Genomic DNA, 28000 nt, shown 5'->3' with positions numbered 1-28000 from the left:
TCTTTACTGTGTGGTGTAACATGTATAAAGATCTCTACTGTGTGACGTAATGTGTATAATAAGCTCTACTGTGTGGCATAACCTGTATAAGCTCTACTGTGTAGCATAATGTGTATAAGGTTTACTAGTGTGTTTTAACGTGAGGAACACTACTGTGTGGTGTATGTGGGATTAGTGTATTAAGGTTGGTGTAGCTGTTTGGGTTGGGGTATCAGAGTTAGTTTAGGGATTTGGGTGAGGGTATTATGGATAGGGTATTATAGTTGGTGTAGTGGTGTGGGTGTTAAGGTTAATTTGGGGGTTTGGGTATTAGGGATAGGTTATTAGGGTTGGTGTAGCAGTTTGGGTTAGGGTTAGTGTTGGGGTATGGGTTAGGGTATTAGGCTTGGTGCAGCTGTTTTGGTATAAGGAGCACTACTGTGTGATGTAAAGTATATAAGGGGCTCCACTGTGTGATGTAATGCATATAAGGAGCACTACTGTGTGACATAACATATATAAAGAGCTCCACTGTGTGGTGTAAAGCGTATAAGTAGCACTACTGCACTACTGTGTGACGTAACATATATAAGGGGCTGTACTATGTGACATAAAGTATATATAAGGGGCTCTACTGTGTGGTGTAACGCATATAAGGAGCAATCCTGTCTGGTGTAACACGTATAAGGAGCAATACTGTGTGGTGTAATGCGTATAAGTAGCACTACTTTGTGGAATAACGTGTATAAGGGGCTCTACTGTGTGGTGTAACATGTATAAAGAGATCTACTGTGTGGCGTAATATGTATAATAAGCTCTACTGTGTGGCATAACCTGTATAAGCTCTACTGTGTAGCATAATGTGTATAAGGTTTACTAGTGTGGTGTAACGTGAGGAACACTACTGTGTGGTGTATGTGGGATTAGTGTATTAAGGTTGGTGTAGCTGTTTGGGTTGGGGTATCAGGGTTAGTTTAGGGATTTGGGTTAGGGTATTATGGATAGGGTAGTAGAGCTGATGTAGCGGTTTGCGTTAGGGTATTATAGGTTAGTTTAGGGGTTTGAATTAGGGTATTAAGGATAGGGTATTATAGTTGGTGTAGTGGTGTGGGTGTTAAGGTTAGTTTGGGGGTTTGGGTATTAGGGATAGGTTATTAGGGTTGGTGTAGCAGTTTGGGTAAGGGTTAGCTTTGGGGTTTGGTTTAGGGTATTAGGGATAGGGTTTTAGGGTTGGTGCAGCTGTTATGGTTAGGGTATTAGGGATAAGGTATTAGGGTTGGTGTACCAGTTATGGTATTAGGGTTAGTTTAGGGGTTTGTTTTAGGGTAAACGAAACCTGCACTGCGCACATGTAGCGATGGATTAGCAACAGCAGTCGCAGAGAGGATTTATTTGCAAACTGAGTGACAGGAGGACAGTATTTGGCGTAAGTAGCAGGGGTTTGTTAGAAAAACGCAGGTGTGTTTCTCAGCATGCTCTTACGAGCCTCTGTGAATTTGCTCACTGCTACAGAGGCATTAGCTAATTTTCACAAGTCCGCTGTCTACGGAATGTCAGTCATGACAGAATTTATGTTGATCTCTGAATCAGGCCCTAAGACAGATACTACTAGACAGATAATATAGTTATTGTAGTGTTCATTATTTAAAACATTTCAAGATTCACCATAATCACCTAATTCATTAGTTCAAGAACTGTAATATAAACAGTTTTTTTTCTGATAATGAACATTTATATTACCAACATTTTCATAATCTCTTTAAACTACTATGGTTAGTTTTTTTAGTTTTAATAATGTGGAAGTAGAAGAAAATGTAGTGTGCTTTCCTGCTTTGCATTGTATACCTGCGTCCTGTTTTGGCCATTGTGGTTGCAACCACACCTTATAAACATCGCATAGGTCTTACGGTATACAACAACTACTGCCAAACGTGTGGGTAGGACCATCATGCTAAGATGCCATTGTTTCCTTTGCTATTATATTAAATTATAGTAACTGGAACTGGTCCTGCTATCACAAAACTAACCCTGCCAGCTAGCTGAGATGGTATATAATAATAGTAACTGGAACTGGTCCTGCTATAAAAAAAACTAACCCTGCCAGCTAGCTGAGATGGTATATAATAATAGTAACTGGAACTGGTCCTGCTATCACAAAACTAACCCTGCCAGCTAGTTGAGATGGTATATAATAATAGGAACTGGAACTGGTCCTGCTATCACAAAACTAACCCTGCCAGCTAGCTGAGATGGTATATAATAATAGTAACTGGAACTAGTCCTGTTATCACAAAACTAACTCTGCCAGCTAGCTGAGATGGTATATAATAATAGTAACTTGAACTGGTCCTGCTATTTCAAAACTAACCCTGCCAGCTAGCTGAGATGGTATATAATAATAGTAACTGGAACTAGTCCTGCTATTTCAAAACTAAACCTGCCAGCTAGCTGCGATGGTATATAATAATAGTAACTGGAACTGGTCCTGCTATCACAAATCTAACCCTGCCAGCCAGCTGTGATGGCATATATAATAGTAACTGGAAATAGTCCTGCCATCACAAAACTAACTCTGCCAGCTAGCTGAGATGGTATATAATAATAGTAACTGGAACTAGTCCTGTTATCACAAAACTAACCCTGCCAGCTAGCTGAGATGGTATATAATAATAGGAACTGGAACTGGTCCTGCTATCACAAAACTAACCCTGCCAGCTAGCTGAGATGGTATATAATAATAGTAACTGGAACTGGTCCTGTTATCACAAAACTAACCCTGCCAGCTAGCAGAGATGGTATATAATAATAGTAACTGGAACTGGTCCTGCTATCACAAATCTAACCCTGCCAGCCAGCTGTGATGGCATATATAATAGTAACTGGAAATAGTCCTGCCATCACAAAACTAACTCTGCCAGCTAGCTGAGATGGTATATAATAATAGTAACTGGAACTGGTCCTGCTATCACAAAACTAACCATGCCAGCTAGCTGAGATGGTATATAATAATAGTAACTGGAACTGGTCCTGCTATCACAAAACTAACCCTGCCAGCTAGCTGAGATGGTATATAATAATAGTAACTGGAACTGGTCCTGTTATCACAAAACTAACTCTGCCAGCTAGCTGAGATGGTATATAATAATAGTAACTTGAACTGGTCCTGCTATCACAAAACTAGCCCTGCCAGCTAGCTGAGATGGTATATAATAATAGTAACTGGAACTAGTCCTGTTATCACAAAACTAACCCTGCCAGCTAGCTGAGATGGTATATAATAATAGGAACTGGAACTGGTCCTGCTATCACAAAACTAACCCTGCCAGCTAGCTGAGATGGTATATAATAATAGTAACTGGAACTGGTCCTGTTATCACAAAACTAACCCTGCCAGCTAGCAGAGATGGTATATAATAATAGTAACTGGAACTAGTCCTGCTATTTTAAAACTAAACCTGCCAGCTAGCTGCGATGGTATATAATAATAGTAACTGGAACTGGTCCTGCTATCACAAATCTAACCCTGCCAGCCAGCTGTGATGGCATATAATAATAGTAACTGGAAATAGTCCTGCCATCACAAAACTAACCCTGCCAGCTAGCTGAGATGGTATATAATAATAGTAACTGGAACTGGTCCTGCTATCACAAAACTAACCATGCCAGCTAGCTGAGATGGTATATAATAACAGTAACTGGAACTGGTCCTGCTATCACAAAACTAACCCTGCCAGCTAGCTGAGATGGTATATAATAATAGTAACTGGAACTGGTCCTGTTATCACAAAACTAACCCTGCCAGCTAGCTGAAATGGTATATAATAATAGTAACTGGAACTAGTCCTGCTATTTCAAAACTAAACCTGCCAGCTAGCTGCGATGGTATATAATAATAGTAACTGGAACTGGTCCTGCTATCACAAATCTAACCCTGCCAGCCAGCTGTGATGGCATATAATAATGGTAACTGGAAATAGTCCTGCCATCACAAAACTAACTCTGCCAGCTAGCTGAGATGGTATATAATAATAGTAACTGGAACTGGTCCTGCTATCACAAAACTAACTATGCCAGCTAGCTGAGATGGTATATAATAACAGTAACTGGAACTGGTCCTGCTATCACAAAACTAACCCTGCCAGCTAGCTGAGATGGTATATAATAATAGGAACTGGAACTGGTACTGGTCTCACAAAACTAACCCTGCCAGCTAACTGAGATGGTATATAATAATAGTAACTGGAACTGGGCCTGATATCACAAATCTAACCCTGCCAGCTAGCTGAGATGGTGTATAATAATAGTAACTAGAACTGGTCCTGCTATCACAAAACAAACCCTGCCTGCTAGCTGAGATGGTATATAATAATAGAAACTGGAACTGGTCCTGCTATCACAAAGCTAACCCTGCCAGCTTGCTGAGATGGTGTATAATAATAGTAACTGGAACTGGTCCTGCTATCACAAAACTAACCCTGCCAGCTAGCTGAGATGGTATATAATAACAGTAACTGGAACTGGTCCTGCTATCACAAAACTAACCCTGCCAGCTAGCTGAGATGGTATATAATAATAGGAACTGGAACTGGTCCTGTTATCACAAAACTAACTCTGCCAGCTAGCTGAGATGGTATATAATAATAGTAACTTGAACTGGTCCTGCTATCACAAAACTAGCCCTGCCAGCTAGCTGAGATGGTATATAATAATAGTAACTGGAACTGGTCCTGTTATCACAAAACTAACCCTGCCAGCTAGCTGAGATGGTATATAATAATAGGAACTGGAACTGGTCCTGCTATCACAAAACTAACCCTGCCAGCTAGCTGAGATGGTATATAATAATAGTAACTGGAACTGGTCCTTTTATCACAAAACTAACCCTGCCAGCTAGCAGAGATGGTATATAATAATAGTAACTGGAACTAGTCCTGCTAATTCAAAACTAAACCTGCCAGCTAGCTGCGATGGTATATAATAATAGTAACTGGAACTGGTCCTGCTATCACAAATCTAACCCTGCCAGCCAGCTGTGATGGCATATAATAATAGTAACTGGAAATAGTCCTGCCATCACAAAACTAACCCTGCCAGCTAGCTGAGATGGTATATAATAATAGTAACTGGAACTGGTCCTGCTATCACAAAACTAACCATGCCAGCTAGCTGAGATGGTATATAATAACAGTAACTGGAACTGGTCCTGCTATCACAAAACTAACCCTGCCAGCTAGCTGAGATGGTATATAATAATAGTAACTGGAACTGGTCCTGTTATCTCAAAACTAACCCTGCCAGCTAGCTGAGATGGTATATAATAATAGTAACTGGAACTAGTCCTGCTATTTCAAAACTAAACCTGCCAGCTAGCTGCGATGGTATATAATAATAGTAACTGGAACTGGTCCTGCTATCACAAATCTAACCCTGCCAGCCAGCTGTGATGGCATATAATAATGGTAACTGGAAATAGTCCTGCCATCACAAAACTAACTCTGCCAGCTAGCTGAGATGGTATATAATAATAGTAACTGGAACTGGTCCTGCTATCACAAAACTAACCATGCCAGCTAGCTGAGATGGTATATAATAACAGTAACTGGAACTGGTCCTGCTATCACAAAACTAACCCTGCCAGCTAGCTGAGATGGTATATAATAATAGGAACTGGAACTGGTACTGCTATCACAAAACTAACCCTGCCAGCTAACTGAGATGGTATATAATAATAGTAACTGGAACTGGTCCAGATATCACAAATCTAACCCTGCCAGCTAGCTGAGATGGTGTATAATAATAGTAACTAGAACTGGTCCTGCTATCACAAAACAAACCCTGCCTGCTAGCTGAGATGGTATATAATAATAGAAACTGGAACTGGTCCTGCTATCACAAAGCTAACCCTGCCAGCTTGCTGAGATGGTGTATAATAATAGTAACTGGAACTGGACCTGCTATCACAAAACTAACCCTGCCAGCTAGCTGAGATGGTATATAATAATAGTAACTGGAACTGGTCCTGCTATCACAAAACTAACCCTGCCAGCTAGCTGAGATGGTATATAATAATAGTAACTGGAACTGGTACTGCTATCACAAAACTAACACTGCCAGCTAACTGAGATGGTATATAATAATAATAATAGTAACTGGACTGGTCCTGCTATCACAAAACTAACCCTGCCAGCTAGCTGTGATGGTATATAATAATAGGAACTGGAACTGGTCCTGTTATCACAAAACTAACCCTGCTAGGTAGCTGAGATGGTATATAATAATAGTAACTGGAACTGGTCCTGCTATCACAAAACTAACCCTGCCAGCTAGCTGAGATGGTATATAATAATAGGAACTGGAACTGGACCTGTTATCACAAAACTAACCCTGCGCAGCTAGCTGAGATGGTATATAATAATAGTACGTGGAACTGGTCCTGTTCTCACAAAACTAACACTGCCAGCTAGCTGAGATGATATATACAGTCAGGTGCATAAATATTGGGACATTGACAGAATTTTCATATTTTGGCCTCTTTTCACCACCACAATGGCTTTGAAATGAAACAAACAAGATGTGATTTAACTGCAGACTTTCAGATTTAATTTGAGGGTAATTGTCATCCAAATCAGGTGAACGATGTAGGAATTACAATGGTTTCTATATGTGCCTCCCACTTTTTAAGGGGCCAAAAGTAATGGGACAAACTAAACAATCCTAAATCTAACTTTCACTTTTTAATACTTTGTTGCAAATCCTTTGCAGGCAATTACAGCCTGAAGTCTGGAACGCATAGACATCACCAGACGCTGGGTTTCATCCCTGGTGATGCTCTGCCAGGCCTCTACTGCAAATATCTTCAGTTCCTGCTTGTTCTTGGGGCATTTTCCCTTCAGGTTTGTCTTCATCAAGTGAAATGCATGCTCAATCGGATTCAGGTCAGGGGATTGACTTGGCCATTGCATAACATTCCACTTTTAGCCTTAAAAAACTCTTTGGTTGCTTTTGGAGTATGCTTCGGGTCATTGTCCATCTGCTCTGTGAAGCGCCGTCCAATGAGTTCTGAAGCATTTGACTGAATATGAGCATATGATATTGCCCGAAACACTTCAGAATTCATTCTGCTGCTTTTGCCAGCAGTCACATCATCAATAAATACAAGGAAACCAGTTCCATTGGCAGCCATACATGCCCACGCCATGACACTACCACCACCATGCTTCACTGATGAGGTGGTATGTTTTGGATCATGAGCAGTTCCTTTCCTTCTCCATAATCTTCTCTTCCCATCACTCTGGTACAAGTTGATCTTTGTCTCATCCGTCCATAGGATGTTGTTCCAGAACTGTAATGGCTTTTTTAGATGTTGTTTGGCAAACTCTAATCTGGTCTTCCTGTTTTTGTGGCTCACCAATGGTTTACGTCTTGTGGTGAACCCTCTATATTTACTCTTGTGAAGTCTTCTCTTGATTGTTGACTTTGACACATATACACCTACCTCCTAGAGAGTGTTCTTGATTTGGCCAACTGTTGTGAAGGGGTTTTTCTTCACCAGGGAAATAATTCTACTGTCATCCACCACAGTTGTTTTCCGTGGTCTTCCGGGTCTTTTGGTGTTGCTGAGCTCTCCAGTGCATTCTTTCTTTTTAAGAATGTTCCAAACAGTTGATTTGGCCACACCTAATGTTTTTGCTATCTCTCTGTTGGGTTTGTTTTGATTTTTCAGCCTAATGATGGCTTGCTTCACTGATAGTGACAGCTCTTTGGATCTCATATTGAGAGTCGACAGCAACTGATTCCAAATTTGGCCAACTGTTTCTGTGCAAATGTCACACCTAGAATCAACTCCAGAACTTTTACCTGCTTAACTGATAATGAAATAACGAGGGAATAGCCCACACCTGTCCATGAAATAGCTTTTGAGTTGATAGTCCCATTACTTTTGGCCCCTTAAAAAGTGGGAGGAAACCGTTGTAATTGCATACATATAGAAACCGTTGTAATTCCTACACCGTTCACCTGATTTGGATGTAATTACCCTCAAATTAAATCTGAAAGTCTGCAGTTAAAGCACATCTTGTTTGTTTCATTTCAAAGCCATTGTGGTGGTGAATAGAGGCCAAAATATGAAAATTCTGTCAATGTCCCAATATTTATGCACCTGACTGTATATAATAGTTGCATAGGAACATAGCATTTGACGGTAGATAAGAACCACTTGGCCCATCTAGTCTGCCCTTTAAAATAACTGGTCCTGCTATCACAAAACCAACCCTTCCAGCTAGGTGAGATACCATATAAATTATAGTAACTGAAACTGGTTCTGCTATCACAAAACTAACCTTGCTAGCTAGCTGAGATAATATATAAATATTAGTTATACACCTTTTACACCAAAATCCCGGATCCGACCCAGAAATTTGAACACTGGTCAATCCCGGGTCGAAGCCGGCTGTAGACAACGTTTACACTGCACCTTGACCCGGGTTGTTCCAGGGTTGGCCCCGTTTACAATGAACCCAGGTAATCCCTGCTTTTCTCTAAAAATGTCATTAAAAATGGGCTTTAAAAAAAAAGACAAAATAATCTTCCAAACAAGTTTTTTGTTTATTATTTGGTTGAAAAGTTTTTTCAAACATTAAATATGCGCATATATTGTTGTTTAATGTACAGTTTTAACACAATCTCAGAATGTTGCAGATATATTTACTTAAGTATTAATATAAGAAAAGTGCCTTCCAGATCCCTGCAGACAAAAATAGACACAATACAAAAGTACAAAAACACAGTATAAAAATAGTATTAAACAAGTGTCAACTATCGTTTGGCCAGACAAGGAAGATATCCCGGGCCACAATATAAAATGGTGCTTTGTTACGCAGTGTATTAATATGTAAAAAGAGTGCCTTCAGAGTCCCTGCAGACAAAACTAGACACAATACAAAAGAACACAATACAGTATAAAAACATTATTATACAAGTGTCAAGTATTGTTTGGCCTGAAAAGCAGGCGATCCCGGGCCACAATATAAATTTTTGCTTTGTAATGTATGAAAATATTTGAAAAGTTTCACAAAATAAACATCTGCCCCCAGCCCGTGTCACCTTCTTCCTCCAGCCCCTGTCACATTCCTCTGCCCCCAGCCCATGTCACCTTCTTCCTCCAGCCCCTATCCATTTCATATGCCCTCTTCATCTTCTGCCGTATCCAGGTTCCATTCCATGATCTTTCCCTTCCGCAGCCCTCCACCGCAGCTTGCCTGACCTGCGGCGACGTGACCTATGACGTCACGCCACTGCGTTTCTTAAAGGTCAGGCAGCTGAGCCACCTAGAAGAACCCAGCGCTGCCCGGGCCAGGCTACAGGGAACTTGGAGCTGGGGCTGGGCGGCCGCTATGGGACCCGTCATTTCAGCCCCGGTTTGTGCCTGTCCAATTCTCTGGGCCCCTCTGGACCTCAGGGCCCGGTACGGGTGTCCCCTTAGTACCCCCTGTCGCTGGGCCTGCCTCTGTATGTCGGTGTCCAATTCACGGAGATGCTCCATGATTATAGAAGTCTTTGGTCTAGCCACTTGCTCCAACCTGCTTAGCTTCTTCTTTCTGGGCGGCACATTGTAGACTGCAAAGGGAAGAAACAAAAAAACAAATGATAATATGCACTGACGAGATATAAAGATAGCAGTGGTGTTTGCATACATGTGCTTGTGGCCTTGTTTCCACCTGCACACTAGCAGCACTCTGCAACAGTTACCATTTGGATTTAAGTGAATGTGGTGTGTGTGTAATGTGTTTTTTTTTTATTTTTTATTATTTTATACTTACTATTAGAGCGTAGCAGAGGGGTCTGTTTGCGGTGCACTGTCTCTGAGCTTGCCTCATCTTTGGTGGTATTGATGTAACACCCCACAATCAGAAATGTAGTAACATTCTAGTATACACATACCTTTCTGGACTGAGGTGGGACCTGCTCTTTAGCTCTTCAGATAGACTTCCTAACTTTGTTTAGATACTTCAACAGAGAGGTGAGGATGTTTATTTCCCAACCACAATCAAACAAGTGTTGGTTTTATTTAACTGGAAAAGAGTCACTCAGGCAAGTCATGGCTGAAACAATTGTTCACAGAAGAGTTTTCTATAACAGGTCAACTTCGGTTATAAACATTAATAGTAATACATCTTCACAATATATATTTGTCTATTTTCTTTTGTATCAACAATTAACCTCTGTACCTATTACAGATATTTACCATATACAATTATTACATATTTTGACCTGCTTTTATAAATTAGTGTAAACTTTCTGTTATAACTACAGTATTGTATCTTATTTTGCATAAGTATATATTCTCTGATATTATAAAAGGTTTATTGAGTCCAACTCAGTTCCCCCTATTCCCTGTTTCAAAAAATAGGACAGGCCATCGCTGGTGCACTTAAAAGCCAAGGAATTTGTCATAATGCATCCGAGCGTTTGGCGGCAATAGTTTAATTAAAGTCTAAAATCTGTTTGAGAGGTTTCCCCTTTAAATGTTGCTGCATCTTTAAAACTTCCCTTAAAGGTCCATGGTCAGTTAAGGTTTTCTAGAATACTATGTACAAGGATGTACAGGGGGTTTTGGGTCCTCAGAAGATTTAAACTAAGTCTTTGTTATTTTTCTCTGCATATGTATCTTGAGTTACATTACCTTTAGTATAGTTGCATTAAGAATAGTATTAACTATATAGATATCTATATAAGTATATTAGTCTTTTCCTTTCTCCTTTTCGCCCACTTTATAGTAGCTTGGCAACTAGGCTTATAGTCTATGACGGCTATCTCTCTGGGTAATTGCTGCTAATGTGCGAGTTTAATATTGAAGCTTTTAAATAGATTCTCTCTGTGAGGGCCTGATTCAGCCCCGCTCACGAGGGCTAAGCGCTGGCAAGCGGGTCGATGTTGCCCAAGTGCGCATGCGCACGACGGAGGCGGCTCCGTCATGCGCATGCACGAGGCCCGAATAACGATGGCTAAGCCGTCGTTATGGGTCTCGCACCAAAGGGGGCATGCTGTCAATGGTGATTGACAGCACGCACCCTTTGCTGGGCGTGTCGGGAGCGTGGCTGCCCAGACGGAGGCGTTCCCATGGGAATGCCTACCGTCTGGGGCCGGCCCCACTGACATCACTAGTGATGTCAGTTGGAGTGCTTTTGGCTCTGATAGAGTCAAAAGCACTCCAGGGCTTGCGGCAGTGAGACCCTACCGCAAGGGTCTCATCGCAAGCCCGATGGTCGCGATGGTCTTGACAATCGCGACCATCATTTTGGCCGCTTGCTATAGCTGTGGGTGGTCACCCACAGCTAGGCGAGCGGCCAGGAGGCCGCTCCAAAAAGGAGGAGGGACGGCCCTGATTCAGAGCGAGCGCTCTGTCAGAGCGTCCAGCTCTGAATCAGGGCCTGAGTTCATTAGAGACAAATACTTCTTACTTGGGTATAGTGAGGTGCAGGCTGTGTGTGAGGCTGTGATAAGTAGAAGATACCTCTGTCTGCTGTCCTCAGTGCATACACTGCTCCACAATGAAGACCTCATTCAGAGGCGGTCGGAGGATGCAAGCGGTCGCTCAGAAACTGGGCGGCCGCTTGCATCCTGACCGCCCGCCTCTGTTTCGGTCGTTAGGCTGTGGGTTTACACCCACAGCTCTAACGACCACTCGGGTGATGGTCACGATGGTCAGAGACCATCGCGACCATCGGGGCTTGTGACGAGACCCTAGGGTAGGGTCTCACTTGTCGTAAGCCCCGGAGAGCTTCTGGCTCTGTCAGAACGCCTCCGTTTGGGCTGCCACCCCCCCGGCCCACCTTCCAAATGGGGCGAGCTGTCAATCAACATCGACAGCTCATCCCCTTTGGAAAGAGACCCGCTACAACCAGCACTGTCGGTCGTAGCGGGTCTCACGCATGCACACGAGGGAGCCGACTCCCTCGTGCGCATGCGCACTGGCCAAACATCGAGGCGGCCGTGCGGTCGTAGACCGTATGGCCGCCTCTGAATAAGGTCCTGAGACCCTTTAGGCTGCACCTCAGTGACAACCTGAATATGTTGCTTCATTCCCCTCACAGGGTAGGAGTACGTCTCTTCCCCGCAGTGATGACAATGGGGGAGTCACTTTACGCCGAGTCTGCCTCAATCACTGCCCAAAATGACTGGCTGGTCCTAGAGGTGTGTAGGATAGACCCCTCACACCCTCCTCTCAGCTCTCCAGAACGGCCATCCTCAGTGCCTCCTCATAGCTCTTCCCTCCTAGACAGTTACCTCAACTCTGCCCTGACCAACTGCTACTGGCTTACAATGTCACTTGCGATGCACTGGTCATGTGACCTGCTCCTGACCCCTTTAGAAGCTGCAGTGGCTGCAGGGAATTGTAGGAGTAACACACAGGGGGAGTAATAGTTCACTGTTAATGGACACTTACATAACATAAAATAATTTAAATGTATATATATATATTTACATGGGCACCCCAGCACAAATTGGTACCCAGAATCTGGGGTACCACATTGATACTGTCAGCATTCACAGATGAATCCATCCCACTACATCTACAGGGTTGTCAGTCAGTAGGAGCGGTGATGTTGGGCTGCATTGTGAGGACGGCAGGGTCTGGGCCGTAGAGACCCCAGCCGGGCCCGGGTATAGAAGGGGGCATGGCCTAATTGCGGGAGGTGTGGCTACGCCCCCTTGAAAAATTAAAAAACCCTCACTTGCTGCAGCACAACGAACAGTCTCGCACTGCAGAACAGCACAAGCTGTGTGCTGAGCTGCTGTGAGGGAGGGGGTGTGCGACGCCAGACCCAGGCCCCGCCCCTCTAGCAAGCCCAGACCCGTGTAAACTGTACCCGCCCCACCCCTCTCGGCGCCCATGGGCAGGGTAGCCTGTATAGCCGGTGTCTCCTGTCTATCCTCCAGCTGGCTGGAGCAGGGTGCAATTGAGGAGGACGGTGCTATGGGGTTAGTAAGCAATGTATTTCCAAAAGTGCTGTAGCACAATTCGTAATGCACCTACTCCTTGCGTGCTGCACCACTTTTTTCTGATTGTGCACTTTAGTGAACTGCTTATGCAAGGCCTCCAATTTATTTACTTCTTGCTGCTGCATACATTTTATCCCTCGGGCCTCCAGCATCTGGACTATATTGTGGTACAAAACCCAGAGCCGGCCCTAGGCTTAGACAAACTAAGCAATTGCCTAGGGTCATCCAAGCCCACCTAAGGCTGGCGGTTGGTAGTGGTTTGTGGCAGGCACTGCGGCACAGGACACCTGCTGCTGGCTGGGGCAGCTGCTGCTGTGCAGCGTCCATTGTTTGCTGCTGCTGGGCCCATTTGAAGCTGTCAGTTGAGCTCCGATCGGGTCTGGCAGCAGCAAACAGTGAGTGGGTAGGCAGCAGCGGAACAGCCAGCGGCGGTTGCGGAGGGCTCTGCTAGTTGTTAGGCGACTGCGATCGGAGCTCTTAGTTTCGAACGGGCCGCAGCTGCAGCAGGCAGCTCACAACCAGCAAGCAGGTCCAGGGAGGCTAGAGCAGACTAGCAGGCTCTGCATAGTGGGGGCAGTGGGCACTGGGCATAAACAAAAATGGCAGCTTGCCTCTGGAGTCCAGGAGGCTAAGCCTGCACTGACTCACTGCAGCACTCCAGCGCCAGCCCCACATAACGCAGTGAGGAGGATTCAGCAGGAGCTGTAAAACAGCAGAGGCAGATGAACAGCCAGCCAGCCAGCCAGTTTTAAAAAGTGACTGTGTTATAAAAATGTTTTGATTAAAGTCAGCTCAGCATGTAGTGAGGAGGGCTAGTGCTATGTGCTGGACAGGTGAGGTGTGATGGGTGAGGCCGTGATCTGTTCTGCTGGGTGAGGGGTGCTGTACTGGGAGAGGGCAGTTGGGTTCTATGTGAAGGGTTGTGTGTTGGATGAGGATTGCTGTGGGAGAGGGGTGATGGGTGTTGTTGGCTGCCTCTGTGATCTGTGCTTGCTGGGTGATGGGTGCTGTGCTGTGAGACAGAGAGAGGAGTGCTGGGTCAGAGGCAGAACAGCAGTATAATGAGCCTGACTGACTCATTGTACTCCGTTCACCTCAAAGGAGGATGCATGGATAGCTGTATATTTTGTGCGTTTAGCACGTGTTTCTTTAACAAAAAAACAGCCATAAACCAATGTGTTAATTTTGGTGTCTATGTATAAACACTAAGGCCCTCATTCAGAGCCGTACGCTCTGAGCAGAGCGCACGCTCTGCATGAGGGCCGGGCTCCATTTTCATGGAGCGTCCTCCTGGACGCTCGTATAGCTGTGGGTCACCACCCACAGGCTATACGAGCGTGCATTTTGATGGCAGCGATGGTCGTGACCATCGCGACCATCGAAATTGCGAGCCGGAGCCTGCGGTTGAGGTTTTCAACCGCAAGCTCCGGAGTGATTTTGGCTCTATCAGAGCCAAAATCACTCCCACTGACATCACTAGTGATGTCAGTGGGCCGGCTTCTGACGGGAGGCGTTCCCGTGGGAACGCCCCCGTCAGGGAGGCACGCCCCCGGCACGCCCACCAAAGGGGGCGTGCTGTCAATCAACATTGACAGCACGCCCCCTTTGATCGGACACAACGAGCGAAGGCAAGTCCTTCGCTCGTCGTGTCTGGTGCATGCGCACGACGGAGCTCCCTCCGTCGTGCGCATGCTCAGTGCAGACCATCGACCCACTTGCGAGCGGACAGCCGCTCGCGAGTGGGTCTGAATCAGGCCCTAAGTTTGGTGGTGGGATTATTTGCTAGGGGGCACCAACAAAAACCTTGCCTAGGGCATCCAATTGCTTAGGGCCGGCTCTGACACAACCGCATCTTTAACTGTGTCGGTCATCTGGTGTTTGATTGCTTCCTCCCCCTCTGATGAGCAGTAGATCTCGGATCTCAGCATCGGTCCAGTTCGAGCGAGCAGACATGCTGCTGCGGGACAGGCTGTGGATCAGGCTGCTGGTTAGACTGGGGGTGACGCTGAGGGTGAGGCTCAAGCTAGAAGTCAGGCTGTGGAGCAGGCTGCTGTTCTGCGTTTGTGGATGCTGGCCAGGCTTCAGTTCTGGCTGAGGCTGCGATCTGGATGTGTATGTATCAGCCTGGGTTTGTGGCTGCTGGGCAGGCTGTAACCAGGCTGTGGTGCAGGCTGCAGTTGTGTCAGCCTGTGATCAGGCTGTGTGTCAACCACTGACAGTCTGCTTCCCAATTATGTGCCAGATAGCAGACCTGTACTGTACATGCATAGTACGAGTCAGGCGCATGCCAAGATTCACGATAATCAGGAATCTGTGTGATCCCTGTCACTGCGTCAGCAGCTGAATCACCCCCTGAAATCACTCTACAGACCAAAATTGAAGATCATGTCTAACATGTGTTATAAGTCGCGGTCACGACTTTTCTCTTTCTAGTAATGTAACTCCTTCTGGCAGTATGGTTCCAGTTCTGTCAGTTGCTAGGTGATCTGGATGCTGCAGGATGTCACGTGCTGTCCACAGCACAGATTGATTGGTTCCTTTCCCTGGAACCAATCAATCTGCCACCTCGCTGACTATAGCGTTCCTTGTGGATTTCTTGGCTCTGCTGCATGGTCAGCATTCTCATCTCTCCTGATTATAGTCCTAGCTGCTACTGGGTCTCAAGCTGCTCCACCGGCTCTCTAGCCGCTCTGTCAGCCTCCTAGCTGCTACCGGCTCTCAAGCCGCTCCACCGGCTCTCTAGCCGCTCCGTCAGCCACCAAGCTGCTACCAGCTCTCAAGACACTCCACCGGCTCTCTAGCTGCTCCGTCAGCCTCCAAGCTGCTTTCGGCTTCCAAGCCACTCCATAGTCTCTCCAGTCACTCCGTCGACCTCCAAGCTGCTACAGGCCCTCAAAGCCACATCACTGGCTTCCAAGCCACTATATCAACTCTTCAAACTGTACTACCGGCTTCAGCCACACCATCAGTGTACAAAGTTGCACCATCGGCTCTCAAAGCCGCATCACTGGCCTCCAAGCCATTGCATCAACTCTTCAAATTGTACCACCAGCTTTTAAATGCATGATCGGCATACAAAACTGCATCACTGGCTCCCGAGCCACTGCGTCAACTCTTCAAATTGTATTATCGGCTTTAGCTGTATCATCGGTGAACAAAGCCACACCATCGGCTCTCACAACCGCACTACTAACTTTTCTCCCAGTTTCCAGTATCTCCCACTATTCTCTGGTTTCCAAAGGAATCAGTGTAAACCTCTACTGCTTCGAATATTAAGTCCAGGCTGCCACTTAAGTAGCGGTGAACTTCTTCTAGTTCTAAGGGAACAGCGGGTGGCTGCTAGTGGCAGAAGACCTCGCTAGCCTGGTTTCTAGGGGTTTACATGCAACAGCCTAGGAACCCATCACAGCAGAGCTGCCATCAGGGGGGAATGCCTAAACCGGAGTCCCATTCCCGGACAGAAGGGGGCCTGAAAGAAGGCACTGTGTGGCTGCAATCAATCTCCCCTGCTGTTTGTAATCTTCTTATGTTAAGCTTTGCCAGGATCAAAGATTGTGGATTTATTATGCTGTCTGGCACAGTCTGAATGTATTGAGTGCTGAGCTGCTCATGAGCCTGTTCTGCACTCTGCTAAGACCCCACCAAGGCAGCTGTTGTAAGATGTGACAGTGAGTGATGCACACTGGTCAAAGTTTATCATGCAAACACAGAGGGCTGACTAACTCCGTATTTCATGTATGGGGCTGTCCAGTTTTATGAGTTTGTGAGACAGTGTGTTGCCCTGACTACAGTAGGTTCAAACTTAGGCAAAAAACCTAATCCTGGTCAAACTACACAACCATGCCAAATTTAGTGGAGCTAGATACAGAACTCTGGCTGTGTATAAAGTACAAACAGACACACACACTTCCTTGCTTATTATATAGATTTTGTGTAGTTATATAGCAACTACTTCACCAACTATTCACCTTTAAATTTTAAACATGGTTTACACCATTCTCTTGCCTTATGATTAGAAATTTCTGTTCATTATTATTTAATGTGCACTAGAGAATAAAAAAATATATGAAGACTAGAAATCTTTATTAGGAATATTGAAATCAACTGTCTACCACAACGTTCAAAGCTATTAAGTTTTTGCGACAGAAAGGGAAATTTGTGAGTAGCTATGTATTTGCAATTCTGTTATTTTCTTAACAATGTGTGTGTAATAAAAAAGGATTAAATCAGCCAGTGTGTGAGTCCTGCCTTTTTTGCAATATTTCCTTTACAGTGTGACTATAGGTGCCAGTGGGCCTTTATCCAGGTGTGCTGGCACTTGTGGTTCTCCAAATGCTAGCTTGCCAGAGCAGGCTTGCTGGGACCTGTAGTTCCAGTTTGCAGAACAATATAAAACCTATATTTTACACCATTACCCCTGTATCCAACGCCACCAGGGATGCAGGGTATTGCCCTGGGATGAAATCCTTGGTTGGGGTCCCCACTTTCTGAGGATTTCCAGCCCTGGTCTGACCAGTTGAAGTTGGTTAATGCTTTGGCAGGGTTCAATACGGTGTTGGCTAATTGATAATAGGGAGAACCCCACACCATTTCTTCACCTGATTTTCCAAGACCAGACTAGGCTGAAGAGTCCAGCACTGGTTATGGAACCTTAAGATAGCCTGCACAGATCAGGCAGGTCTGTTGTGTGGGTGGTTTATCTTTTGGTTTTGTGGTCAATTTTTGTCTGATTTTAAAACCGACCATTAGTAAATCTCAGGATCCTGTAGTCATCTATGTAAAAGTATCGATTTTTCGCCGATTTTCAGTTTTGTTCAGGAATTTGTTTTATAGTAGAGATGAGCGGATTTTGGATTGTATAAAAGGTCCCGCGATCTCTGCCATTTTTCATTCCGGCTGTGGAGAGTGAAGAGAAAGTGGGCTGTGAATGTGCTGTTGCTAATGCCTTGCATAGGGGCTGGCTACTGTTGTCATTGTCACTTAGGGGCTTGCTGCTTATGTCCATAGGGGGCGGGGCTGGCTGTTGTCCATATATAGGGGCTGGCTGTTGCCCTGTGCACTCCATAGGGGCTGGCTGGCTGTTGTCCATGGGGACTGGCTGTTGTCCATATAGGGGCTGGCTGGCTGTTGTCCTGTCCATAGGGGCTGGCTGGCTGTTATCCATATGGGCTGGCTGGCTGTGCTGCTATGTTGTCCATCAGGGATGCTCTTCACTCCCAATGTGAAAAAAAAAAATTTTTTTTCTGTGTGTGTGTGCGCGTTAGCCACACTTATCAGCAACGTAGGTGCGCAGGTGCGCTGTGCTGCCTGTGTCATTTATCAAGGGGCTGCTGTCTCTTTCAGGGGTGCTCTTCACCCCCAGTGTGAAAAAAATAAAAAAAAAATTTGTGTGTGCATATTAGCCACACCCCTAGTTTGGAAAAAATTAAAAAATTTATTGAGTGTGCGTGTTAGCCACACTTATCAGCAACGTAGGTGCGCAGGGGTGCTGTGCTGCCTGTGTCTCATTTATCAAGGGACTGCTGTCTCACTCAGGGGTGCTTCCCCCCCAGTGTGAAAAAAATAAAAACTATTTTTGTGTGTGCGTGTTATCTTTACCCCCAGTGTGATAAAAATAAAAACAATTTTCTGTGTGTGTGGTTGGTTATGTGCGTTAGCCGCAACTTAACTGCGCTATAATTGCTTGGTGACACTGCTGTAAGACCGCAGTGAGTATAGAGGACAGGAAAGCAGGATCCACATACCAGTCTTGCAACTGCCGGCAGCAGTCATGATGACGATGCAAGGCCGTCAACGTCATCTATGAAGGCCGATGCACCAGGGCTTAAGTCAGGACACGTAACAAAATAAACTTTTACCCTGTTAAAGAAAAACATATCTAAAGCTAAGTCAGCTTTAGAGAAACAAAAAATTGGCAATATGCCACTCACTACACTAAGTGGCAAGGAAAGGATAAGGCCTTGGCCTTTAATTATGACTGGTGGGTCTAGTGATGATTTAAGCCCTTCTGCTTGTAGGAGAGGTACAAAAAAAATTTAAATTGTTAAGACGAGTAAGACACCGGAACCAAATGTGTGCTCCGCAAAATCACAAATCCCAGAGGAGAGTCCAAGTGTGTCCACGGTTGCCATGTGTGAGCCTGAACTTTCTAATACTGTACTTGAAGAGGATCCTCCTTCCACCATTTGTGTGCCCTCTGCATATGTGGGGATGAGCAGCACAAGTCAACATGCTGACGTAGAAATCGAGGATGCTTCTGTGGAATTGCACGATGAGGATGAGGAGGATATTTATGTAGTTGGCGATAACAACAAGGATGATGAGGATGTTGATGCAGTGGATGTTTGTGTAAAAACTGTAAATCAGGCAACAGTTGTTGCCCATGGTGGGAAAAATCCCATTGTTGGCATGCCTGGGCAAAGGACCAAAAAATCCACTTCTCATGTGTGGAATCATTTCCACCCAAATCCAGACAACCTTTGCCAAGCCATTTGTAACCATTGCCATGTAACAGTGAGTAGAGGTAAGGACCATAACCATCTAGGAACCCCCTGCCTGTTATGTCCCTTGGAGCGCATTCATCAAATTGGAAAGGGCATTTAAAATTCTGAAACTTTGGGGACAAAAAAACGAACAACAATCAGTGCAGTATCACCTAGCTGCTCCCTTCTATCTGGATCCAAGCGCTTGCAATCTCCACCACCAACACCTGCATCATCATCAACATCCTCATTCGTGATCGGAAGTAGTCCTGCATCCTATTTCATAAGCATGACTGACTCCTCTCCTATCCGTGATTCCTCAGAAGGATCCTTGAGTGCTACGCCTGTTGCTGCTGCTGGGGATGAATCTTCATCCCAGAAAGGGACCAAGAAGACTACTACTAGTAGTAATTTAAAAAAACAATTGACTATTAACCAGCCATTTGACAGAGGAAGTAAGTATAACAGCTGTCACCCAGTTTCCCAGCGGATCACTGATGCCATGACGGCTGTGCCAGTATTAGATGGTGAAATAATAGAAAATGAGGATGATAGTGTGGAGGAAGTGCAAAAGGAGGATAGGGGGAAATGTGTGTCCTATCTGATGCTAATGAAGATGTTAATGATGAGGATGTTGTTTGCGTAAATCAGCTACCAGTGGCAGCAGTTCTTGCTCATGATAAAAAGAAAGCCAGAAAAGCAACGTCTTGGGTGTGGAATTATTTGAATCTAAATTCTGACAACAGTTGTGAAGGCATCTGTTCCATTTGTAAAGCTAAAGTTAGCAGAGGAAGGGACGTTAACCATCTAGGCACCTCCTCCGTTATGTCATTTGCAGCGAGTTCATGCAATTTGTTTAACAAAATTATAATTATTTGGAAATTAATAACAAGCAGTCCAGTATCAGCTACCAGCAGTTTGGACCAGCACATGCAATCTCCACCACCAACACCCTCATCATCAACCTCCTCCTTAATAATTGAAGGTAGTCCTTCCAAAAAATGTTTTGTGGGGGCCCATACAAACCAAAGAGCTCAGCCACAAAAGTGTCAGTCCTAGTGGCTAAAGTGCTTGGTTTTTTAAACTGTGCATGTCCTTTTTAATATCCCACATAAGAGTGGGTGGGAGGGACAATTCCATCTTGCACCTCTTTTCTTTATATTTTGCATAATTTGGGGCCTTGCCGACTGACATTATTATAGTTTATTAAACTGCCATCCTGTCTGCCACTGCTGTGTGGCAATGTTTCATAGATGTCCTAGATTTTTTTAAACTGCCATGCGTTTGTGCCGCTGCTCTGTTGCTTACTTTAGCCAGCCAGCTCGATGTAGCCTTTTTCCTATATTGATGAAAAATAGTGAAATCAATATTGTGAGCTGTGAGGTGGTTAAAAATGCATGGAAATACCTGAAATGGCTTACAAAGCCCTCACCCAATCTTCTCCCATATTTATCTTTGATCTCATCTCCCTTCACTCTCCTCTCCACTCTCTTCATTCAACTATTGCATGCCGCCTTTCATGCCAACTGATTACTTCCTCCCACTCCCGCCTCCAAGACTTTGCCTGCACTGCTCCCCATATTTGGAACTCTCTCCCTCTCCCCATCAGACTCTCCACTTCTTTACAATCCTTCAAATGGGCTCTTAAGACCCACTACTTCATCAAAGCCATCTACCCTCCCATCCCTTTTAGAATGTAAGCTCTTACGAGCAGGGCCCCCTACCCTCTTGTGCTTCTCCCTACTTTAGTTTCATCTACTTCTTACTCACCATTAGGGCACCTAACACTTGGTTGCTTATGCTCTGTTGCCTATCTGGGTGTCAGTGGTGTAACTAGTGTATTTGGAACCCCCCCCCCCCGATGTGCGCAAAAAAAATGGGAATAGTCACTTAAAAATGGGGCGTGTCAACATGACACACCCCTTTATTTTCACACTGAACATTCCTATCCATATGCACCTTAACCACAGTCGTACCCCTTATACAGTACCCCCAGTATGCAGTTGTGGTCCCTCTTATGCAGGTCCATAGTTGTGCCCCTTATACAGTATCCCCAGTAGTGGTCCCCCTTATACAGCCCCCAATTAGTTACCCTTACTCAGTACCCCCAGTAGTGCCCCCCCAAATGCAGTGCCCCATGTAGTGTTCCCCCTTATGCAGTGCCCCCAGTAGCAGTCCCCACAATGCAGTGCGCCCAGTAGTGGTATCCCCTTATGCAGTGCCCTTTATATAGTGCCCCCAGTAGTAGTCCCCCCCTATGCAGTGCCCTTTATATAGTGCCCCCAGCAGTAGTCCCCCCCATGCAGTTTTCCCAGTAGTGGTCCCCTTATGCAGGCACCCAATAGTGATCCCCCCTATCCAGTGCCCCCTGTAGTGGCCCTTCCAATTATTGCCCCCAGTAGTGGTCCCCCCAGTGCAGTGCCTCTAGTAGTAGGCCCCTTTTATAATACCCCCAGTGGTAGCCCCCCCCCCCAAGTAGTAGTCCCCAGTAGAGGTTCCCCTTCCCGATTAAGTGCCCCCAGTAGTAGCCCCCCCCAGTAGAGGTCCTCCCAATAATGTTGCCCCCAGTAGTAGCCACACCTCCCCCGTTGTACCCCCAGTAGAGGTCCCCCCAGTAGTAGCCACCCCCCTCTCCCGTTGTGCCCCAAGTAGTGCAGATAGGCTTAAAAAAGATATATATATATGAAAAAAATATACTTACCTGAATCCACGCTGCTGCTGCTCCAGTCTGCGACACCGCTCCCGCCGCCGCCGCCCGCCAGTCCTCCCGGGCTGGCACGTTCAGCATTATGGGACAGACGTCACGGTGTCATGACGTCTGTCCCATTACCCACTGCAGGAGCCGGACGGAAGCCCGGCTCTTGCAGTGGATGCTGCAGCAGTCAATGAGAGTCTATCTGACTCTCATTGGCTGCTGTTTAACACACGCATTGCCGCCAGCGCTGGCGGCGATGCGTGTGTTATGCATAGCCTGAGCCCACCTCCTAGCGCTATTGCGCAAGCACTCAGGGGGAGGGAACAGGCTCAGCTGTGCAGCACAGAACCGGCGCTGGAAGCCTAGCGCCGGTCCTGTGTAAATGTGTAGCGCTGACCGCACTCATTGCGGTCGGCGCTACACTGGCTAACTAGGGCGGGCCGGTACCGTGGCTGGCGGCACCCCCCCCACGCCGCCGGTCCCACGGCGCCCAGGGCACGTACCCCGCTCGCCCTGCCCTAGTTACGCCACTGCTGGGTGTTATGGTCGCTAATGTAGCAATATATATTATCCATGTCCTGGTCCTGTATTGTATTGTTCTGTAAGTTGCTTGTCAACAATTTGTTTATGTACTTTGTAAGGTGTAAGGCGCTGCGGAACACTTGTGGCGGCATATAAATAAATGATAATAATAATAATAATAATAATAATATTGTAGGAACAAAAACAGGCCTAAATTATGTAGTTTTAGCTGTTTATATAATATTTTGGAAAAAATAGAGATCCAAAACCAAAACCAAACCTAAAAACAAAACACCAAGGAAAAAGATCCAAAACCAAATCCAGATCCTAAACACAAGGAGAATGAGATACAGAACCAAAACCAAAACACGGGGGTCGGCACACATCTCTAGTTTATAGTCCATTTTACAGTCGGTTTTGCCTGTAGTAAATCTCTGATTTGCAAAGACGATTAAAAATCTACTACAAATAGAACAAAGATACAAATTCAACTAAAATCGACCTTTAGTAAATATACCCCCCAAAATGTCCTCTTGTAATCTTTGTCTACATTATTTTTTCATTCCTCTTTTTTTCTTACAATTTTATTTACTCTGTTTACCTTTAGTGTGTCTGACATTTTATTTAGTTACTCATTATGAAGCTTAGCTGTGGGATAACACCAATGCAGCATTTACACTGCTAAACTTTGATTACTGAATGTCTTACCTCACTGATGAATAAATTGTACCATACTGTATGTTGCACAACATTTTGCAGGATCTCTCAACATGATATTTCAATTTTCTCTCTTTTTCTAGGGTAGCAAAGAAAGGTATCATTGGCAGAGCCAAAATGTCAAGCAAAGTGGAGTTGATGATATGGTGCTCCTCTCCAAAATCACAGAGGATGCCATAGTGGAGAACCTCAAGAAAAGATACATGGATGACTACATTTTCGTATCCTTCCCTAGTATGTGTAAATATATATATACATATATATATATATATATATATATATATATATATATATAAATATATATATATATATATAAAATATATATATATATATATATATATATATATAGCAGGCATATTGAACTGTTGCTGTGGGTGGTTCGGACTTTTGATTTGGCACTTGTGGTAGTGGTATATTATTTTTTTTTATCTTATTTATAGTTGTGCTAGCAGGTCAGGTATTTTTTATTATTATTGTAGGTTCATTGGGATTTAGGTTTACATTGCAGCAGGTTATATGTACACAGTTCTTTATTGTTTTTTTTTAATCAAGATATTAAAATTTTAAATATTCTATGCATTCCTTCCTGATTAGTTACCCTCTTTATAATAAATGCAGCTCTAACTTTTATTCAACCAATATTTAAATCTGTAAATATGTTCAATAAAAGTTCAGGGTTAATTGATATCAAATACTTATATAATTGTTGTCAAACCTATTTTTCATGTATCCATGCAATCAAAATGTAATTACTACGGTATTTAATATCCTTTGATTTTTTTTATTTATGCTTATGTTATAATTGCATAGTACCCTTTTAGGTTCCAAATAATGCAAAATTGTTATAGCAACCTATATCTATATGTCCTGCTAATTTGGGTTTAAATGATGGGACAATTAATGTTGTGACTTAAAAACTTTGCTCTGGGAAAATAAAGCTGCATGTAGCCCATGCCGTGGTTTTCAAACTTTTCCAGCCTTTTCTATACAGCTTCTGCACATCTACTATGTACAGTGCTGCAGAGTCTGTGTGGCACTATTTAAATCAAAGATAATAATAATAATTTTTCTGAACCAACACTTGGTTAAAACAGTAATCTTACTAATTCTTCGATTTCAAATAACATTTTAACCTGCACCTTTTTTTTCTACTATCACACCTTAATTCTTGTCACAGGAGCAGTTTAGTACCTAGACCAGATAGAAAATTGTTTGCAGACCCAATGATGCTGATCTCTGCACTTTGGTGGCACCTTGCTCTGCTGTTCTGAATATGCACTAGGGCTTCTTTGGACCTTTACTGGAACTGAAATTACAAATTGAGTATCCTCAGCAGAGCAAGAGCCAATGGAACAGTATTGCGTAAAGCAGCTGCTCCAGGAGAAGTTCTGCCACTGACTGCCACACACAAATGTGTCCTTGATACACTGGTTCAGTGTCAGACAGGGGCAGGAAGGGCTCACCAGGGAATGCAGTGGTAAGGGCCCTAGCTTAAGAGGTGTGGGAAGCCACCAGAGGGGTTATGGCCAGCCACAACAGGGGGACTTAGACCTCCAATAGAGAGCACATGCAAAGAATAGGGCCCCTTTATAAAAGAGGGGACAGTGGTGTGCCAGGACCACACACTTAGATTGGCAGGAGGGCTAATCTTGGTGAAGTTTTGCTAGAAACAAATCAGGCACCCAAGTTCATCCATGATCTTGCTCCACTCCTAGAGAAGGGGTGGGGCCCTCAGCGTATTTCCTCTGTACCCATGTAAGCCAGTCCAACCCTGGTTGGATATTACTGCACTTACTGATAGAATAGACAGTATTTAGGACTGAACTAGTTACACTGGTTTTTCCCAAGTTGAGGTTTAGCAAACCTTCCTGCAGCCAGTGTATTACTTTGGTAGCGCATCTTCCCATGAGATGCCCACTGAGCTCTACCCATAAAAAATAATTAACCCTATAGATGATCTATAGCAATGCAACCCTAACAGTGCATGTTTTCCAGATCTCCTAGTTGGTGCACAGGGGTAATCATTACTGACTGACACAAAAGATCCACAGGTCGTGCTTATTATTTCATTTGTGATACTGAGAAGAACATTCAGCACTAGTAAAATTGTATTATATACTATTTATATTGTGGTCATGATGTAGCCTGGGGAGGGGGGTTTCCAGGCTACCAGACACTCCCCCTGCATTTGCCTATGAGGCTAGACACTAGACGACCTGGCAACCATGCATATGGTTGGGGCGATTTACCTTCACCCTGGACCATGCAAGATTACCGATACACACTAGAAAATTTAATGAACGACAGAATGATCACTCGTTCCGTCCTTCATTAAAGAATTACACAGCCACACATGCAGCACAGCCAATCACACGATATCGCATGAGACCCGCGGGAGAGCACAATTGGCATACACGATATGCACGATTTGTCCTTCTGATTTGGCTCAAAATGACAAATCGTCCAATATATCGCGTAGTGTTTACCCAGCTTTAGTAATGTCTGATGTATTGCCCCAAGTAAGAGCCAACTCCTGAATGAAGGAGCTCCATAGGCAACCAATCACTAGATCAACATTTCAGTGTTATATAATCCTGCTTTCCATAGCTTCTCAGTATTTCACTATTCAGCTACTTGGTGCAATACAGTTTAAGCACAGTTGTGTTGTTTCCAGGGCCAGATTAACAACGGGGTGGGTGAAGCTTCAGCTACAGGCCGCCCAGTAATATAGGCCCATCATCATTTGCTGTGCTGCTGCAGACAGGAAAATGTTTTCCTGCTACAGGAGCAGCCTGCCAGTGGCCGTACAAGTCCCCGCCCCCAACCGCAGGCCACAACCTCCCCTCCCCCACAGGAACAGTGGCACCTGCCAGATTATTGGAAGTAAGGAGCATTTAGCACCCTATGGCCCTGATTCAGAGCCAGACGCTCTGACAGATCGCTCGCTCTGAATCAGGGCCGTCCTTCTGAATTTTTAGAGCGGCCTCCTGGCCGCTTGTATAGCTGTGGGTGACTACCCACAGCTATAGCGAGTGGCCAGGAAGATGGTCACGATGGTCAAGACCATCGCGACCATCGGACTTGCGACGAAACCCTTGTGGTAGGGTGTCGTTGCCGCAAGCCCTGGAGTGCTTTTGGCTCTATCAGAGCTGAAAGCACTCCCATTGACATCACTTGTGATGTCAGTGGGGCCGGCCCCAGACGGTAGGTGTTCCCTGCACACCCTGCACACATTATAATAACGCCCCTGATCTTTACATATATATATATATATATATATATATATATATAAATGCGAAGTCTGTCAGAAACAGCAACAGGCGGCACTCCACAGACTTTATAAATGAAGAAATGTGACTTTATTCACCAACGTTTCAAGACCTGTGTGGCCTTGTCACCCTGATGACAAGGCCGCACAGGTCTTGAAACGTTGGTGAATGAAGTCACTTTTCTTCATTTATAAAGTCTGTGGAGTGCCGCCTGTTGCTGTTTCTGACAGACTTCGCATTTCTACATTACTTTAAGGAAGGCACCCTGGCATTATTGAATTGGAATTGTGAGTGCCCCTCTACATGTTTTATCTATCTATCTATCTATCTATCTATCTATCTATATATATATATATATATACTACCGTTCAAAAGTTTGGGGTTACATGAAAACTGACTTTTATTTATCAAATGAGTTGCAAAATGAATAGAAGATATAGTCAAGACATTGGCAAGGTTAGAAATAATGATTTTTATTTGAAATAATAATTTTGTCCTTCAAACTTTGCTTTCGTCAAAGAATGCTCCTTTTGCAGCAATTACAGCATTGCAGACCTTTGGCATTCTAGCTGTTAATTTGCTGAGGTAATCTGAAGAAATTTCCCCAACACTTCCTGAAGCACCCCCCCAAGTTGGATTGGCTTGATGGGCACTTCTTGCATAGCATACAGTCAAGCTGCTCCTTCAACAGCTCAATGGGGTTGAGATCTGGTGACTGCGCTGGCCACTCCATTACAGACAGAATACCAGCTGCCTTCTTCTTCCCTAAATAGTTCTTGCATAATTTTAAGGTGTGCTTTGGGTCATTGTCCTGTTGGAGGTGGAAATTGGCTCCAATCAAGCGCTGTCCACAGGGTATGGCATGGCATTGCAAAATGGAGTGATAGCCTTCCTTATTCAAAATCCCTTTTACCTTGTACAAATCTCCCACATTACCAGCACCAAAGCAGCCCCAGACCATCACATTACCTCCACCATGCTTGACAGATGGCATCAGGCACTCTTCCAGCATCTTTTCACTTGTTCTGCGTCTCACAAATGATCTTCTTTGTGATCCAAACACCTCAAACTTCAATTCATCTGTCCATAACACTTTTTTCCAATCTTCCTCTGTCCAATGTCTGTGTTCTTTTACCCATATTAATCTTTGCCTTTCATTGGCCAGTCTCAAATGTGACTTTTTCTTTGCCACTCTGCCTAGAAGGCCAGCATCCCGAAGTCGTCTCTTCACTGTAGACGTTGACACTGGCGTTTTGCGGGTACCATTTAATGAAGCTGCCAGTTGAGGACTTGTGAGGCATCTATTTTTCAAACTAGAGACTCTAATGTACTTG

General features: G+C 44.6%; 1 protein-coding gene across 1 annotated transcript in view; it reads left to right on the top strand.

Moving 5' to 3' along the window:
* MYO1F (myosin IF) overlaps nt 1-28000 on the top strand; it is a 312887-nt gene that overhangs the window by 85794 nt on the left and 199093 nt on the right. Inside the window, exon 2 of the mRNA XM_088448915.1 lies at nt 23481-23618. Within this exon, the coding sequence (XP_088305041.1) occupies nt 23481-23618 (138 nt within the window). The remainder of the gene's footprint in view (nt 1-23480; nt 23619-28000) is intronic.

This window comes from Taudactylus pleione, unplaced genomic scaffold (assembly GCF_031769625.1).
Source record: "Taudactylus pleione unplaced genomic scaffold, aTauple2 ptg000471l, whole genome shotgun sequence".
Classification (NCBI taxonomy): domain Eukaryota; kingdom Metazoa; phylum Chordata; class Amphibia; order Anura; family Myobatrachidae; genus Taudactylus; species Taudactylus pleione.
This window is presented reverse-complemented; position numbering and strand designations above follow the sequence as displayed.